We start from the raw sequence: 19117 nt of genomic DNA on the forward strand, positions 1-19117 counted from the left end.
TTGCTTGATATAGTTACTATGGTAATTTAATTTGTTACTATGGTAATCTAAGTCGCGGCAGCTCAGACGAGGCACCAAGCAGTGTGGGTGGTGAGCGTTTCCACAGAGTGTTTCCAGAGCGGTCAACCTGGAATGCGGGTGTCAGGGACAGACACGGAAAGACATTTTTACAACAAAGTTCTAAAGCTTTGTGATGTATCAGATATATCAGATTGTAATTGTTTTTTTACCCTTCACTTTCACATTTTCCTGTGTCTGTTGCATTTTTGTCGCGTTTTGCTTGATTGTTAAATATGTCGATCGAGAGGGGGAGTGACATTAATATGTTGTCAATATTCAGTGTTTTATCGTTCATAGTTAATATTGTAAATCCCACATTCTTCATTTTCATGTACATTCTGAGTGTTGTTCAGTAAAAAAATGTAAAATTCCATTCTGTTTTAGCATTCAATCAGACATCATTGTGAGTGTTTGTGTTAATGTTCCTAAAAATCAGATATACCGGCCCCCCCAGACACATTTTTTTCTCAAAATTTGGCCCCTTGAGTTAAAATAGTTGCACAGGCCTGCTTAACACGATTAGTAATGAATAATTCCGCTGGTAATCACAGTGTTCAAAATAACGTTCAACATATAAAACATTCTCATGCATTTTAATCCATCCATCCATCATCTTCCGCTTATCCGAGGTCGGGTCGCGGGGGCAACAGCCTAAGCAGGGAAACCCAGACTTCCCTCTCCCCAGCCACTTCGTCTAGCTCTTCCCAGGGGATCCCGAGGCGTTCCCAGGCCAGCCGGGAGACATAGTCTTCCCAACGTGTCCTGGGTCTTCCCCGTGGCCTCCTACCGGTTGGACGTGCCCTAAACACCTCCCTAGGGAGGCGTTCGGGTGGCATCCTGACCAGATGCCCGAACCACCTCATCTGGCTCCTCTCAATGTGAAGGAGCAGCGGCTTTACTTTGAGTTCCTCCCAGATGGCAGAGCTTCTCACCCTATCTCTAAGGGAGAGCCCCGCCACACGGCGGAGGAAACTCATTTCGGCCGCTTGTACCCGTGATCTTATCCTTTCGGTCATGACCCAAAGCTCATGACCATAGGTGAGGATGGGAACGTAGATCCATCCATCCATTTTTCTACCGCACCTGTTCAAGAAGTCGCATCAATGGTTGGAAGTATTTTATTTATTATTGGTTAAAAATGTTGGTCTTACTTAAAAATGCATGTAATTAGTTGTATTCAGTGTTAAAAAATATTGTATGGCTCTCATGGTAATGCACCTTAAAATATTTGGCTTTCATGGCTCTCTCAGCCCAAAAGGTTCCCGACCCCTGCCCTAACACAATATTATATAGCAGGGAATAAGTGGTAGGAAATGGATGGATGGATGATAAGATTAAACACATTTCATCCACACGCATTTGTTTTCTTATGTAACTTATTTTTATGGACTTGCCTCTTTGTGATAAATTCCTGTTATAACTATTATATCAGTGGTTCTAATGTTGGAGGTACCGAACCCCACCATGCAGTTTCATATGCTCATCCACCAAACACTTCTTTAGTGAAAAAAAAAAGTTTTTTTTTCCAAATTTGTCATGTTTTATGGCCACGTTCTGTTTTGTTTTGGATTCATTGGGCACTCTTGTTTGTTTTGTCACCATGCCAACCAATCAGTTCACCTGTCCTCACGACTCGCGCACCTGTTTTCAAGCACCACAGCACTATTTAAAGGCCTACTGAAAGCCAGTACTACCGACCACGCAGTCTGATAGTTTATATATCAATGATGAAATTTTAACATTGCAACACATGCCAATACGGCCTTTTTAGTTTACTAAATTACAATTTTAAATTTCCCGGGAGTTTCGTCTTGAAAACGTCGTGTGATGATGACGTGTATGCAAGATGTCGCAGGTTTTAAGGAAGTATGAGCGCTGCACACACACACAGCTAAAAGTCGTCTGCTTTAACGGGATAATTACACAGTATTTTGGAGATCTGTGTTGCTGAATCTTTTGCGATTTGTTCAATTAATATTGGAGAGGTCACAGTAGAAAGATGGAGTTGGGAAGCTTTAGCCTTTAGCCACACAAACACACGGTGATTCCTTGTTTAAAATTCCTGGAGGTGAAACTTTATAATGGGTCAGAGCGCGGTCAAGCGAACATGAATCACGACGGAATGTCAATCAGCAGGTTTTGGTGAGAACATTTTGGTAAAAAGTTGCTTCTTACCGGAGAGAAGCTGAGCTTGTGCCGTCCATAAAGCTGCCGTCGACTTCCCTGAGACATTGGCGTCAAGACACCCGTGGAAGTACACCTTCGACTATCAGGTATTATTTAACTCACTAAAACACTAGCAACACAATAGAAAGATAAGGGATTTCCCAGAATTATCCGAGTAAATGTGTCTAAAAACATCGGAATCCGTCCCAATGCAATCGCGTTTTTTTTTAACTTATTTTTTTCAATAATTTTTTTTTTCTAGTCCGTTGCTATCAGTGAAGTGAAGTGAATTATATTTATATAGCGCTTTTTCTCTAGTGACTCAAAGCGCTTTACATAGTGAAACCCAATATCTAAGTTACATTTAAACCAGTGTGGGTGGCACTATCAATATCCTCAAACACGAATCTTTCATCCCCGCTCAAATTAATTGGAGAAATGGTTGTTTTCTGGGTCCGAATAGCACGTTTTGTTGGAGGCTCCCATTAAAAATAATGTGAATATGTGAGGAGCCCCCACACTTGTGACGTCATCGTCTGCGACTTTCGGTAGAGGCAGGGCTTTTCTCTTAACACCGAAAGCTGCAAACTTTATCGTGGATGTTCTCCACTAAATCCTTTCAGGAAAAATATGGCAATATCACAAAATGATCAAGTATGACACATAGAATGGACCTGCTATCCCCGTTTGAATAAGAAAATCTCATTACAGTAGGCCTTTAAACCTGTAGTTGCCAGGCAGTCAGCCTGGCGACATCACCCTCTACCACCCCCGTAATCCATGCTGATGAACCATGCTGCTTTTTTTCAAACTCTTTTCAAAGTCCAAGTAAGTTTTCTTGATTCACGCCATAGTTAGCAAGTTTTGTTTCATGACCATAGTTTTGCCTTAGTGCAAGTTTTTGTTTCATAGCCAAGTTTTTGTACCTCCTCTTTGAGCGCCTTTTGTTTGTTAATTTTTTCGAGTTAATATTAAAAGATGTCAATACCTTCACGCCATGTCCGTTCCAATCTCTTTGCACCACGGGAAAACAAACCACACCAAAGTCCAAGTCTTGACAAAATTCAAGACAAAGTTAGATGTTTCTTACTGGTGCACAAAATGAACCGTGCATAAACATCACCTTGTTAAAAAAAACAACAACAACAACAACACAGTGCATAAACTCACAACAAATTACACACCTGCAAATCAGATGGAAAATTAGAGGGAACATTGTTTGGGTGTATCCATAATACGCCGATAGGGAGAAGTTTTTGTTTATACGATGAGTCAGGTTGGTCTTGACCTCCGCCGAACCCCTGAGGCCGACTCACCGAACTCCTAGGGTTCGATCGAACCCAGGTTAAGAACCACTGTGTTATACAGTGTATGCCTTGAGCTTTTATTTTGAAGGCGCTAAGAGCGGAAGTGGTGAGACGTCGTGGTGGAGCGGAGTTTTGAAAAGAAACGAAACAAAGAATTTTACATTTGCAACCTCATTATTCTTTTGGCTAAGTTTTATATTCATAAATGTAAGTTTCTCAATACCCGACCCGTCTTTTGTGCCTTTAAAAAAGATTTAGAACTCTACATTAAAACACTCTCTATCTCTAACAACAAAAAAGCTGTGAAAACGATGATGCTGTGTTCCAAATTTAAGTTATTTACTGAGATTGAGTGACCCTACGGCTTTGCACTTTGTTTATTATATGTGTATATATATGTATATATATATATATATATATATATATATATATATATATATATATATATATATATATATATATATATATATATATATATATATATATATATATATATGTGTATGTGTATATATATGTGTGTGTATCTATATATGTGTATATGTATATATATATATATATATATATGTAGGTGTGGGAAAAATCAGATGACTACTTCATCTCTACAGAACTGTTTCATGAGGGGTTCCCTCAATCATCAGGATATTTGAGGGAACCCCTCATGAAACAGTTCTGTAGAGATGAAGTAGTCTTGTGATTTTTCCCACACCTACATATTGCGCTCTACCACGGTATCGAGCACTATTCTCTGGATAATCCAATCAAGACACATATATATATATATATATATATTAGGGGTGGGCCAATTAATGCGTTAATTACGAGTTAACTCATCAATCTATTAACACCGACAATTATTTTATCGCGCATTTGCGTATGTTGTTTACATGCTTTTATTTTGTTAACGCCTTTTCTTATAAAGATGGCGGCACCCGGACGGGCTTTGGCTTCAAGGGGCTCTTGGTAAAGATGGAACTTTTGGCAAAATACCGGACAATTGTGCAAATTTCATGGCTGCCTTACAGCGTGGTCACTCCGGGATCACTTACGACCGCCAGACAATTCTGAATGTGGATATATCGGGCCATTTTGGACTGAATGACGCGTGCTTGCTAGACCGGCTAGCTAGCATGGGAATACTTTGCCGGCTACATCCAGCGGCCTGTGAAGCAGCGGAGTATATGTGCTTTCTGTCTATTTATCAATAATGCAGACGAGGAGTGTTGGCTGAGTTCTTAACGTTTGCTTTCAGAGCGTGCATATCACAACATACAAGATGCCGTCATGGCGACACAACCTGTGCCGGGCTACCGCGCATGCTCGTCACTCCTGTTGCATGCTGGGTAGGGTAGTTCTTTTTTTCCCTGGCTCATAACATCACAATATAGTACCATGTATATGATGCGTTCAGTTTATCAAAGCACCAAGCAAACAATCGGAAAATTCCCATCATGTCAATTCCTAGATATGGTCATAATTATTTTAAGTGCACTACGCAGAATAAACACAACATTATTAATAGTGCTACTACGGATAATTTGATCAAAAATTCCCTAAAACAGCCCACTACCTATAATATAGGTTTTTTAAACATAAGATCCCTGATAAAAAAAAATGTTTCTGCTGTTTCCTCAGAAATTGCCTGTTCAGATGTTATGATTGTGGCTCAGAGATTTGTATGTAGATTATATTTATTTTCCATAACAAACAGGATAACTTAAATACCCTGGCAGCGGAAATAAGCTTAAATGTTTGTATTTACATTTTTTGAGTTGATTTTCATAAAATATGCTATTTAACTGCTACTGTTTAACAAGGACTGATTTAAATTGTGTTTGCACAACAAATGTTTTGGCGCTTTTGTTCATGTGGGAGAATATTCCAATAAAGGTGCACTACACACTACTTTTGAATTCATTATTGGGCTTTGCGTATACAATGCAGTTAATCGCGATTAATCAGAGAAAAATTGCGATTAACTTCGATTAAAATTTTTAATCGTTGCCCAGCCCTAATTAATATATATGTTTATTTATATATATATGTATGTATACATATGTATATATATATATGTGTGTGTATATATATATATATGTACATATATGTATATATATTAATATATATGTTTATTTATATATAAATGTATACATATATATATATAAATATATATATATATATATATATATGTGTGTGTATATGTATATATATATATATGTATACATACATTATATTCTATTTTAGTTACTTTGAATGGTTAACACCTTGAGGCTGTTTTGTACTGTTTTTGTATTAACTTTGATTATAATTTTCAACTGTTTGTAAATGTTGAAATTTATATATAAAGGTTTTAAAAAAAGGGGGGGAAAAAGAAACAAAATAAAGTAGTCCACGTGTGAAACTGGAGCCCCTGTGTTTATTATTTTGTAGTTTTATACAGTATAGGCGACATATATACACCCTTTTTTGGTTCCTAGCGCCTTCAAAATAAGAGCTCAAGGCATATACTGTATAACAGCTTATAACAAGAACTTAACATCACAAAGAGGCAAGTCCATAAAAATAGGTTACACTTATGATTAGTCAAGCACATGAGTAAATATTACTAGTACTAATATTATATGGCAGAATTATATTATAATACTTTAACCAAGGGTTTGTAATCAGAGTTCAGTAATTGGGTAACCAGATGCACATCCCCTCAAACCACACATAGACTTCTGGCTTCAGAATAAGAGCGCATAACATCACATCCGGTCCAAGCGCACTAACAAACTGAAAATGATGGGAGTCCATCCATCCATTCATCCATACATCCCTTTTCTACCGCTTGTCCCTTTTGGGGTTGGCAGGGTGCACCCTGGACAAGTCGCTTCCATGTTTGACCATAGTTCGCAGTCTAGTCAATCTATGGTGCAATATGTGTTATTTATTGCTCTTTTTTCTTTTGTGTTTTGCATTTGCAAGTGTATGTAGAAACAGCGCCAATGAAGGGGCAGTTGGTTGCATCAGCACTATGCTCTTTAATGTCTTTTATGTCATTTGTGTTTTTTAATGTTTTTCCTGTTTTCACCATTTTTTGTGGACTTTTTTAACATTTGCACTACTACCGCTACGGCCCAGTTTCTCTTATTATATTCTTATTTACTGTTATATTTTTTTTATTCCCATTGTTGCTTTTTATTTTTATTGTAATATTTTTGTTATTTTGTTTCCATTTGTAACCCCATTATTTACTTTTTACTTTTTAAATTGATCTCAACTCTGTAAACTGCTGCTGGAATTTTAATTTTCCTGAAGGAACTCTCCTAAAGGAATCAATAAAGTACTATCTATCTATCTATCTATCTATCTATCTATCTATCTATCTATCTATCTATCTATCTATCTATCTATCTATCTATCTATCTATCTATCTATCTATCTATCTATCTATCTATCTATCTATCTATCTATCTATCTATCTATCTATCTATCACACCATTTATCCATTGTGGGACAAATAAAGTGTGTCTTATCCCAGTGGTTCTCAAATGGTAAGCGTACTCCTAGGGGTACTTGAAGGTATGCCAAGGGGTACGTGAGATTTTTTTTTAAATATTCTAAAAATAGCAACTATTCAAAAATCCTTTATAAATATATTTATTGCATAATACTTCAACAAAATATGAATGTAAGTTCATAAACTGTGAAAAGAAATGCAACAATGGAATATTCAGTGTTGACAGCTAGATTTTTTGTGGACATGTTCCATAAATATTGATGTTAAAGATTTCTTTTTTTGTGAAGAAATGTTTGGAATTAAGTTCATGAATCCAGATGGATCTCTGTTAAAATCCCCAAAGAGGGTACTTTAAGTTGATGATTACTTCTATGTGTAGAAATCTTTATTTATAATTGAATCACTTGTTTATTCTTCAACAAGTTTTTTGTTATTTTTATATCTTTTTTTCCAAATAGTTCAAGAAAGACCACTACAAATGAGCAATATTTTGCACTGTTATACAATTTAATAAATCAGAAACTGATGACATAGTGCTGTATTTTACTTCTTTATCTCTTTTTTTCAACCAAAAATGCTTTGCTCTGATTAGGGGGTACTTGAATTAAAAAAAAATGTTCACAGGGGGTACATCACTGAAAAAAGGTTGAGAACCACTGTCTTATCCTATCCTGAATAACATGCCGAGAAACAGCTCAATTTTTCTAACGACTGGTTATTTGATCTATTAAGTTAAGGTCTTTGAAAAAGATTTTAAAATCTTTAAAATAAAAATATTATATACCGTATTTCCTTGAATTGCCGCAGGGCATATAGTATGCGCCTGCCTTGAATCTCTGCCGGGTCAAACTCGTTTCGCAAAATAATTAACGCATGCTTAGTATTACCGCCTGGTCAAACTCGTGACGTCACGAGTGACACTTCCCCTGTCATCATTTTCAAAATGGAGGAGGCTGATTTCAATACCGGTAATTTGAAATCGCATAAAGGGAAGAAGATTAAGAGCTATTAAGTAGGATTTAAGGTCCATGGATGGATAAAGGGAAGAAGATTAAGAGCTATTAAGTAGGATTTAAGGTCCAAGCTTACGTCACACTCAAATGTTTACTGCATACCTTTGGTAAGTGCTGGAGTGAGACGAGGTTTTAAAATAATTAGTGTATGCTTACTTTTACCGCATGCCTTTGGTAAGCGCAGGAGTGAGAAGAGGTTTTGAATCAGGGGTCACCAACCTTTTTGAAACCAAGAGCTACTTCTTGGGTACTGATTAATGCGAAGGGCTACCAGTTTGATACACACTTAAATAAATTGCCAGAAATAGCCAATTTGATCCATTTACCTTTAATAAATATATCTATCTATATATATATATTAAAAATGGGTATATCTGTCTGACGTTCCGTCGTACATTTTTTTCCCTTTTACGGAAGGTTTTTTGTAGAGAATAAATGATGAAAAAGACACTTAATTGAGCGGTTTAAAAGAGGAGAAAACACGAAAAAAATTACACTTAAATTTTGAAACATAGTTTATCTTCAATTTCGACTCTTTAAAATTCAAAATTCAACCGAAAAAAATTAAGAGAAGAACTAGCTAATTCCAATCTTTTTGAAAAAATTTAATTTTTTTTTTTTTATAGAACATCATTAGTAATTTTTCCTGATTAAGATTAATTTTAGAATTTTGATGACGTGTTTTAAATAGGTTAAAATCCAATCTGCACTTTGTTAGAATATACAACAAATTGGACCAAGCTATATTTCTAACAAAGACAAAGCATTATTCCTTCTAGATTTTCCGGACAAATTTTTTTAAAACAAATTCAAAAGACTTTGAAACAAGATTTAAATTTGACTCTACAGATTTTCTAGATTTGCCAGAATATTTCTTTTGAATTTTAATCATAATAAGTTTGAAGAAATATTTAACAAATATTCTTTGTCGAAAAAACAGAAGCTAAAATGAAGAATTAAAATAAAATGTATTTATTATTATTTACAATAAAATAAAAAAATACTTGAGCAGTGATTTAAATTGTCAGGAAAGAAGAGGAAGAAATTTAAAAGGTAAAAAGGTATATGTGTTTAAAAATCCTAAAATTCATTTTTAAGGTTGTATTTTTTCTCTAAAATTGTCTTTCTGAAAGTTATAAGTAGCAAAGTAAAAACAGAAATGAATTTATTTAAACAAGTGAAGACCAAGCCTTTAAAATATTTTCTTGGATTTTCAAATTATATTTGAGTTTTGTCTCTCTTAGAATAAAAAATGTCGAGAAAAGCAAGACCAGCTTGCTAGTAAATAAATAACATTTAAAAAATAGATGCAGCTCACTGGTAAGTGCTGCTATTTGAGCTATTTTTAGAACAGGCCCGCGGGCACTGTGTTGGTGACCCCTGATTTAAATTGATTAGCTCCCCTGCGGCAATTCAAGGAAATCGGGTAAATAATAAAATAATACAAATATAATAAAAATATAATCTTAAAATAAAAAGATCTAAAAAAAAATCTACCCACAAACAATAATTTGTCATACATCTTTTGGCATTACACGCAAATCTGATTTTTGTAATGTATTATTTTAGACAACGATATGATTTGTACATGCGCTGTACTACAGTCCTGTTTGCGTGGACGAAGCCATTGTAGCCCACCTCGTAGGGGCGTTCATTCGAAAAGCATCACTCGAAATGGTTAATTTTCTGTCATTCTAAACATATAATTGGTCTATTTGCTCATCATTATCTATTTTTTCGATTATTTAAATGTCGTATTTTAATTTTTGAAGTCAAATAACATGTTTACAATTGATGGTACACTCCGAGAGAGGCGATGGTTGTGCGCCCCCCCAGCGGCTCCACTCCGCTTGCTTCCCCCGCTTCAGCTGCTCGGCTAACGGCTACCACCAATGGCGTCCACGGAGATAGCAAGGCAAGCGGTGAGTAGCCATATTAATTAGTGAATTAATTAACAATATTATGCCAATCAAACCTTATGTGGGAAAAAAGCCATTCATTTATTCCCGCGCTGGAAATATTTAAATCGGTGATTTGCTTGTTTCCGCCCGCCTTTGTGATTATCGTCATTTTTATATATCCCAAAATGTCGGGGAGCGGCAATTTATATATTTTTTAAAATATTATGCTAATGCAGAATTGCTGATGCTGTCCTTACAAGTGATTATTTTAATACTTTAATGTGCCACTTTTGTTCGCGAACACGCTTAATGCTTTGTGTAAGGACATTTTTAATCAATGTTAGCCATTGGAGCTATTACAGCATTCTCTCTAACGCCCCCAATTGCATTTCAGCCCTGCTCATTTCCGTTATGTTGTCTCCTGCAATGTAACTTTCAGTCGGGCGTTGTCATTTCTGTGTGGGAGACCAAATAACACAAAACATTTTGCTTGGTAAATCACCCTAGACCAGGGGTCACCAACGTGGTGCCCGCGGGCCCGTAAGGACCAGATGAGTCGCCCGCTGGCCTGTTCTAAAAATAGCTCAAATAGCAGCACTTACCAGTGAACTGCCTCTATTTTTACATTTTTACTTATTTACTAGTAAGCTGGTCTCGTTTTGGACGACATTTTTAATTCTAAGAGAACCTAGTCTATAAAATACACTACACCTCTCTGATACCGAAGTAAATGTCAAACTACTTCCTTAAAGGGGAACATTATCTCAATTTCAAAAGGTTAAAAACAATAAAAATCAGTTCCCACTGGCTTGTTGTATTTTTGCATTTTTTTTTCAAAATTTTACCGGTCCTGGAATATCCCTAGAAAAAGCTTTAAAGTGCTTGATTTTCGCTATTTGCGATGCGACTATCCATTTCCCTGAGACGTCACACAGTGCTGCCAATGTAAACAAACAATGGCAGATACCACAGCAAGATATAGCGACATTAGCTCGGATTCAGACTCGGGTTTCAGTGGTTTAAACGATTCAACAGATTACGCATGTATTGAAACGGATGGTTGGAGTATGAAAGTATTGAAGAAGAAACTGAAGCTATTGAGCGAATAACTATTGACGCTATTCATGGCCGAATAGCTGCGTTAGCATCGCCGGTAAAATGTGCGGACCAAACGATCAGGACTTTCGCATCTCTTGACACTGGAGCAACTTAAATCCATCGATTGGTTAAGTGTTTTTTTCGCATTAAATGTGGGTGGAAGGAAACGTAATATAGTTGCAAATGTATCTGCAGGTTATCCATACATCTCTGTGCCATGTCTGCTTTAGCACCGCCGGTAAATAGCATGTTAGCATCGATTAGCGTAGCATGTTAGCATCGATTAGCTGGCAGTCATGCCGCAACCAAATATGTCTGATTAGCACATAAGTCAACATAAAAAAAACTCACCTTTGTGATTTCGTTGACTTTATTGTTGCAATTACATCTGCAGGTTATCTATACATCTCTGTGCCATGTAAAATGTGGAGACACTTTGGTACATTCAATGGGGGTCTGGTGGCAGACACTTTCGCATCTTCGGGCCAGTGGTGCAACTTGAATCCCTCCCTGTTAGTGTTGTTAGACCCTCCGACAACACACCGACGAGGCATGATGTCTACAAGGTTCCAAAAAATAGTCGAAAAAATGGAAAATAACAGAGCTGAGACCCGGTGTTTGTAATGTGTTGAAAATGTAAATGGCGGTTGTATTACCTCGGAGACGTCACGTTCTGACGTCATCACCACATGAGCGATAAACAGAAAGGCGTTTAATTAGCCAAAATTCACCCATTTAGAGTTCGGAAATCGGTTAAAAAATATATGGTCTTTTTTCTGCACCATCAAGGTATATATTGATGCTTACATCGGTCTGGTGATAATGTTCCCCTTTAACGTAAACACCAGGGGTAGCTCCACAAACCACGTTAAACCGATCTAACAAAGGTCTTAACTCTTTATCAATGTGGAAAGCACTCCCAATAGGTGTAAATGTAAGTGCATCTCTATATTCCTACAAAACCGCTCTAAAACAACACCTCCAGGCAACTTCAAACCTTTACTAATACCCTCCTCCATTCACGTCCCATCTCCCCGGATCATAAATACCGTATTTCCTTGAATTGCCGCCGGGCATGTAATATGCGCCTGCCTTGAATTACTGCCGGTTCAAACTCGCTTCCCAAAATTATTAGCGCATGCTTACTATTACCGCCGGGTCAAATGCGTGACGTCACGAGTGTCAACATTTTCAAAATAGTGGAGGAGTTTTTTTTTTGCTTGTATTATGTGCAAACTAGGGGTCTTGTTCAACAGCCATACAGATCACACTTTATAATGTGTTACAGAGCCGATGTTCTCCAGAAATGTGTTTGTTATTCTTGTTTGGTTAGGGTTCACAGTGTGGCGCATATTAGTAAAAGTGTTAAAGTCGTTTATATCACAACCTTCAGTGTAACCAATATGGCTGTTGAACAAGTATGCCTTGCAATCTCGTACAATAAGCAGCGAAATGCATGCGTCTGGCCGGCACGCAGATAGCATGGTGTAAAGGCGGGCGCGATGACATGTTGTAGAGCAGTGGTCCCCAACCACCGGTGCTGAAAATAATAACGTTTTTTTTGTATTAAATGTGCTTTTCATGATGGTGTCCTTACATCACACTCAATTTTTTACTGCATGCCATTGGTAAGCGCAGGGCTGAGAAGAGGTTTTAAAATGATTAGCGCCTGCTTACTTTTACCGCATGCCTTGAATAAGCACAGGAGTGAGAAGAGGTTTTAAATTAATTAGCGCCCTGGCGGCCATTCAAGGAAATACGGTAACCTAATGTAAATCATCAAATGTATTTCTAATGTATTTACTTGTTCTTATGCTATCTGAACTCACTATGTTCTCTGCTAGCTGTACATATCCTACCAAGTAATACCTACACTGTTACAATGTCCATCTCTGTTGATGCAATTGTTGGTGACTGAAGTACTGATATCAACCAAAATTCCTCATCCAACCCCCCAGAATTTTAAATATTGTAAATAATTCAATGTATATACTATGATGATTAACTTGTGTGATGACTGTATTATGCTGATAGTATATATTTATATATATGGACGGCGTGGCGCAGTGGGAGAGTTGCTGTGCGCAACCCGAGGGTCCCTAGTTCAATCCCCACCTAGTACCAACCTCGTCACGTCCGTTGTGTCCTGAGCAAGACACTTCACCCTTGCTCCTTAATGGTGCTGGTTAGCGCCTTGCATGGCAGCTCCCTCCATCAGTGTGTGAATGTGTGTGTGAATGGGTAAATGTGGAAGTAGTGTCAAAGCGCTTTGAGTACCTTGAAAGGTAGAAAAGCGCTATACAAGTACAACCCATTTATTTATTTATTTATTCGTACAATGAGTGAGTGTGAATGTTGTCTGTCTATCTGTGTTGGCCCTGCGATGAGGTGGCGACTTGTCCAGGGTGTACCCCGCCTTCCGCCCGATTGTAGCTGAGATAGGCGCCAGCGCCCCCCGCGACCCCGAACGGGAATAAGCGGCAGAAATGGATGGATGGAGTTGAAAAACTTATTCGGGTGTTACCATTTAGTGGTGAATTGTACGGAAATGTACTGAACTGTGCAATCTACTAATAAAAGTATCAATCAATCAAAGACAAAACTCATAGAATTTGCAAATCCAAGAGAATATTTTAAAGACTTGGTCTTCACTTGTTTGAATAAATTCATTTATTTTTTTTACTTTGCTTCTTATAACTTTCAGAAAGACAATTTTAGAGGAAAAATACAACCTTAAAAATGATTTTAGGATTTTTAAACACATATACCTTTTTACCTTTTAAACTCCTTCCTTTTTTCCCTGACAATTTAAATCAATGTTCAAGTAATTTTTTTTGTTTATTGTAAAGAATAATAAATACATTTTAATTTAATTCTTCATTTTAGCTTCTGTTTTTTAAACTAAGAATATTTGTGAAATATTTCTTCAGACTTAATATGATTAAAATAAAATAAAAAATATTCTGGCAAATTTAGAAAATCTGTAGAATCAAATTTAAATTTTATTTTGAAAGTCTTTTGAATTTCTTTTAACATTTTTGTTCTGGAAAATCTAGAAGAAAAAATGATTTGGTTTTGTTAGAAATATAGCTTGGTCCAATTTGTCATATATTCTAACAAAGTGCAGATTGGATTTGAACCTATTTAAAACATGTTATCAAAATTCTAAAATTATTCTCAATCAGGAAATATTACTAATGATGTTCCATAAATTCTTTTTCTAATTTTTGCAAAACGATTCGAATTAGCTAGTTTTTCTCTTCATATTTTTCGGTTGAATTTTGAATTTTAAGGAGTCGAAATTTGAAGATAAACTATGTTTCAAAATTACATTTTCATTTTTTTCTTGTTTTCTCCTCTTTTAAACCGTTCAATTAAGTGTTTTTTTTCATCATTCATTCTCTACAAAAAACCTTCCGTAAAAGGAAAACATTTTTACGACGGAATGACAGACAGAAATACCCATTTTTTATACATATAGATTTATTTATTAAAGGTAAATTGAGCAAATTGGCTATTTCTGGCAATTTATTTAAGTGTGTATCAAACTGGTAGCACTTCGCATTAATCAGTACCCGAGAAGTAGCTCTTGCTTTCAAAAAGGTTGGTGACCCCTGCAATAGACATTTGCATGCTCCACATATTTTACTCTGGCTGGTTAAACCAATGTGTGCAGACAATGTGCTGAGAATAGCACCCTTTTCTTTCCGTTTTTTTTTTGCAGTTTTACATCCCTGTGGTTGTCTTGAAAGACAGGAAGGGTTTCTGGAATGTTGCACTTCCAACCAAAATACTTGTCTTTTTCTACCCCAAAAACCCAAATGCATACTATCTAAATAAACTACAACTGTCTCCTATCACCATTTTTGCCTTCTTTAAGTTGGAATGTTTTTTTGTTTTTTTTGCCCGAGCGACACTCGTGTTATGTTAGAACGCATAACAGACGCTCGCTTTGCCATATAATCTAAATTCCTTGCTAATGTTGGCTGCGGAAAAGGCGTTTGCAGAGACGGCCATGCAAACCACAGCTATCACGAGCATCACCGACAGCAGCCGCACGCCTACTCGCTTCCGCTCTTTTCAACGCTTTGGTCCAGAAAGAGAGAGGCTGTCGTCAGTGTTTTAATTGATCAGCTTCATGATAGGAATTACAATCATTATACGCGATCACAATTTAAGAGCGTGGAAGAAGGGCACAAAGCAAAGCAAAAAAAGATGCAACAATAGTATCAAAACAAAGGCCCCATTTACACTGGACACCAAATCTACTTCTATGGGGCGGCATAGCTCGGTTGGTAGAGCGGCCGTGCCAGCAACTTGAGGGTTGCAGGTTCAATTCCCGCTTCCGCCATCCTAGTCGCTGCCGTTGTGTCCTTGGGCAAGACACTTTACCCACCTGCTCCCAGTGCCACCCACACTGCTTTAAATGTAACTTAGATATTGGGTTTCACTATGTAAAGCGCTTTGAGTCACTAGAGAAAAGCGCTGTATAAATATACTTCACTTCACTTCTTTTGCCCTCAAGTGACACCTGTGGGATATTTTTTTTGCCAGTCTAAACGCTTCTAAGTGCTTTAAATTAGAACTTTTCGCATCAGACGGCAATCTGATCTTTTCAAATGGGACCTGATTGCGACTATTACGTCACCCTTGGGCTGGGCGATATGGCCTTTTTTTAATATGTCGACATTTTTAGGCCATGTCATGATACACGATATCCATCTTGATATATTGCCTTAGCCTTGAATGAACACTTGATGCATATAATCACAGCAGTAAGATGATTCTATGTGTCTACATAAAAAAATCTTCTTTATACTGCATTAATATATGCTCATTTTAAACTTTCATGCAGAGAGGGAAATCACAACTAAGTCAATTGACCAAAAGTGTATTTATTAAACAGTTATTAAGCAGTGACACAAGTATTCATGTAATTTCAAAACAGAAAGTGCAAGATTGTCGGAGACATTTTAAAACAAGCTATGAGTGCACTTTTGTGCATGATGTCACTAAGATGACATAGCAAAACAACATTAAATTCAAGTGCATTTTTTTGTACAGAACTCCACTAAAATAGTGAAAACAAATAAAGTGCACTTTTGTGCATGATGTCACACAAGATATTTCTATAACTGTCAAATAAAAATGAGCTGCATAATAAAGAAAATCAAATCGCTATGTGGTAGGTTACTGCGGACGTTTTTTCCTTCTGTTATTGAGTATTTTTTCATACGGTGTTGATGTAAAAATGGTTTCCTCGGCATTTTGTTGGTGTGGCACCGAACGGAGATGTTCATTCTCTAGCAGGTGACTTTTCAAATGATGCTACATATTAGCAGTAATGCTACTTTTGGTAGCAATGCTTTTGCCCCACACTTGACAAATTACGGTTGTCTGTTCGACATATTCCCGCTTGAAGCCAAACCACCTCCAGACGATGGACCCCCCTGCTGTTTTTCTTGGGAATTAATTCTTCCTTCATTTGTTACCAGATTCGCACCTTCTTTCTCTCGTATTACCCACTCGCAGCACAGCTAACGTCACCCATGCCGCTACCTCTCTGCTCCGCGAGGGTGTATACGTATGTGACGTAGGTAAGAAAGTGCGCTTGTTTTATGTCTCTGTGAGACAAGAAAGAGTGAAGAAAAGCCTGTAGTGTAATGCCCGCAGCTAAAAGCAACTGCGTGAGAACGTATACTCGAATATCACGATATAGTCCGGGGTTTCCCGTAGCGCTTTGTTGCTAAGGCGGCCGCCTTAACAACAAAGAGCCGCCTCCTAATCTAAAGTCTTAACAAGCTGCTCCTCTTCGTTCTGCCTCTGCCTGTCAGTGCTCTCTGCAGCACCCAGCATTGTCCCACCCACAGAACCATCTGATTGGTTACACGCAGAGCGGTAACAGCCAATCAGCAGTGCGTGTTCAGAGCGGTAACAGCCAATCAACAGTGTGTATTCAGAGCGCATGGAGTTTGTGCTCCAGTGTCGTGGTTAGCGGATAGGTGTTTAGCAGGTAATCATCAGGCAACGGACTCTCCCCAAATGATATAAACACCTCCCAGTCAGCTACTAGTAACATCACTATGAACCCCTTGACGTTCTAGAAACAAACGGCAGCTCAGCTCGCTCGCAGTCTTTAAGGTGAAGGCTAATTAGCTTTTAGCGTATCGTTAGCTCATTTTGCGGTGTGTGTGTGTTACGGACGGCAAAGTTTGTCTGTTATTTTACTTTACTTTTTTCTGTGTTGATTGAGCTTTGTTGAAGCAGCATAAAAGGACACTATGTTAACTAGTTTCTGTCTCTGATAGTTGATATAATAATGTAACTGCATCATAAATCCTCCATGAACTCCATGGTGTTCAGGGATGAATAGTCTATCCTATTGCTGTTGTACTATTTTTTCAGCTATAGTTACATTAATCATTAGTAATGTAGCAGCCTATTTTTGAATGGTAGGGTCCCTGCTATCACATGTTGATATAAATATAACATTTACGTTATAAAAATCAACTACAGGCTTCCCAAATGCTGTAATAAATTAAGCATGATGAGTTGAGCATATGTCAGCGTGTGGCATAATAATGACATACTTAGTATCGCAGGTAAGTAGGACTGTTTTGTTTTTACTTTATAGAAAAAATATTGAGATATATATCGTATATCGCCATTCAGCAAATGGAGCGGAAAACACCACCAAACATTGTAGGCTTCTTCATGCGACGAAGCCGGCCTACTTCACCACAGCCTGTAGTCTATTGCACCCCAGGCTGCGGTTGCAGCGACGAGGTGGAGACGTGATGGCGACAGGCCGAGTTACACCGATCCTTACACCCATCTACCCCCCTCCCCCGGTCTGTCCGCCGGAGAGACACCACCTTAAGTAACACATTTTCTGGGGGAAAACACTGTAGTCATTTTCTATATCGAACAGAGACAAACCCACGATATATCGAGGATATTCGATACATCGCCCAGCCCTACTTTTATATGTATACTTTCACCGGAAAATATATATCGAATAGCGAGTTTAAGTAAAAATATATCAAGCTATACTTTTTTGTCCATATCGCCCAGCCCTAACATGTCACATACATTGCGTAAGTTGTTTTTGTAAAAGAGTTGAAGTCCGTGTTTTCTCTTCTTAATATTAGAATGGTCCCTAATATATTACACTATACATATTCATTATATTATTTGAATTTATTTTCACATCAAAAAAACCTTAGTTTTAAAGGTGTGGCAACTTTTATTTTGCAAAGTAGTAGTAGTGACTACCTTCTTCATTTAAGGAATCCGGTTAATTTCCTTTGTTTATCGAAGTGCGCATGCGAGGGACAACGAGGTCTGTTTATACTGGAGTCTGATAAAGATCACATTTCACTCGCAGTGTAAACAGTCAACTGGAAAAAAGCGGATGTACAAAACTATTTACTTTGGCCTGCAGTGTAAATGTAAACGTAGTCACAAAGATACATCATTTCTGAGAGCAGTTTTTTAATATTTCGACCGTTTCCTGAGTTCCCAAAATATTAAGAAAGCGTCTAAAAGTCAGGAGCAATAAGCAATATGATGTGCGACATTGCTTTGTGGTCTCCTAATGCGAGAAGAAAGTGAAGCTTCCAGGAAACAGGAAGTCGGCGTGTCGGAGCTGAAATATGTATGTAACACGGGAAATGACTGCAAAACTGCGAGTCAAATATTCTAAATAACCAGAGTGCTGTGCTATTTTTAACGAACTACTGCAAAAAAAACGTGTCAAAGATCCTCTATGTGACAGCTGTTTTAAAGGACTTGTTGCATAAAACACTAGTCAAAGATTATCAATGTGACAGGAGGGCTGTGCTGTGTTTGAAGACTACAGTGAAAAATGTTTTTTAAAGATCCACTACAGAAAAGGAGGAGCACTGAAGTTTTTAAGAACATACTGCAAAAACGCTAGTCAAAGATCCTCTATGTGACAGCTGTTTTGAATGATATGTTGCATGAAACACTAGTCAAAGATTATCTATGTGACAGGAGGTCTGTGCTGTGTTTGAAGACTACTGTGAAAAATGCTTTTTAAAGATCCACTACAGA

At 37.4% G+C, this 19117-nt stretch overlaps 1 protein-coding gene across 4 annotated transcripts in view; it reads left to right on the top strand.

The window, feature by feature from the left end:
• Positions 1–19117, top strand: part of septin6 (septin 6) — a 79491-nt gene that overhangs the window by 8393 nt on the left and 51981 nt on the right. For 3 of the 4 annotated variants that reach the window (XM_061891806.1, XM_061891804.1, XM_061891805.1), the window contains exon 1: positions 9856–9964. The exons of the other annotated variant lie outside the window; for it this stretch is intronic. In XM_061891806.1, coding sequence (XP_061747790.1) covers positions 9935–9964 — 30 coding nt within the window. In that variant the 5' untranslated portion in view covers positions 9856–9934. Of the gene's footprint in view, positions 1–9855; positions 9965–19117 lie in introns of those variants that run through there. 4 annotated transcript variants of the gene reach the window in all.

This window comes from Nerophis ophidion, linkage group LG29 (assembly GCF_033978795.1).
Source record: "Nerophis ophidion isolate RoL-2023_Sa linkage group LG29, RoL_Noph_v1.0, whole genome shotgun sequence".
NCBI classification, from domain to species: domain Eukaryota; kingdom Metazoa; phylum Chordata; class Actinopteri; order Syngnathiformes; family Syngnathidae; genus Nerophis; species Nerophis ophidion.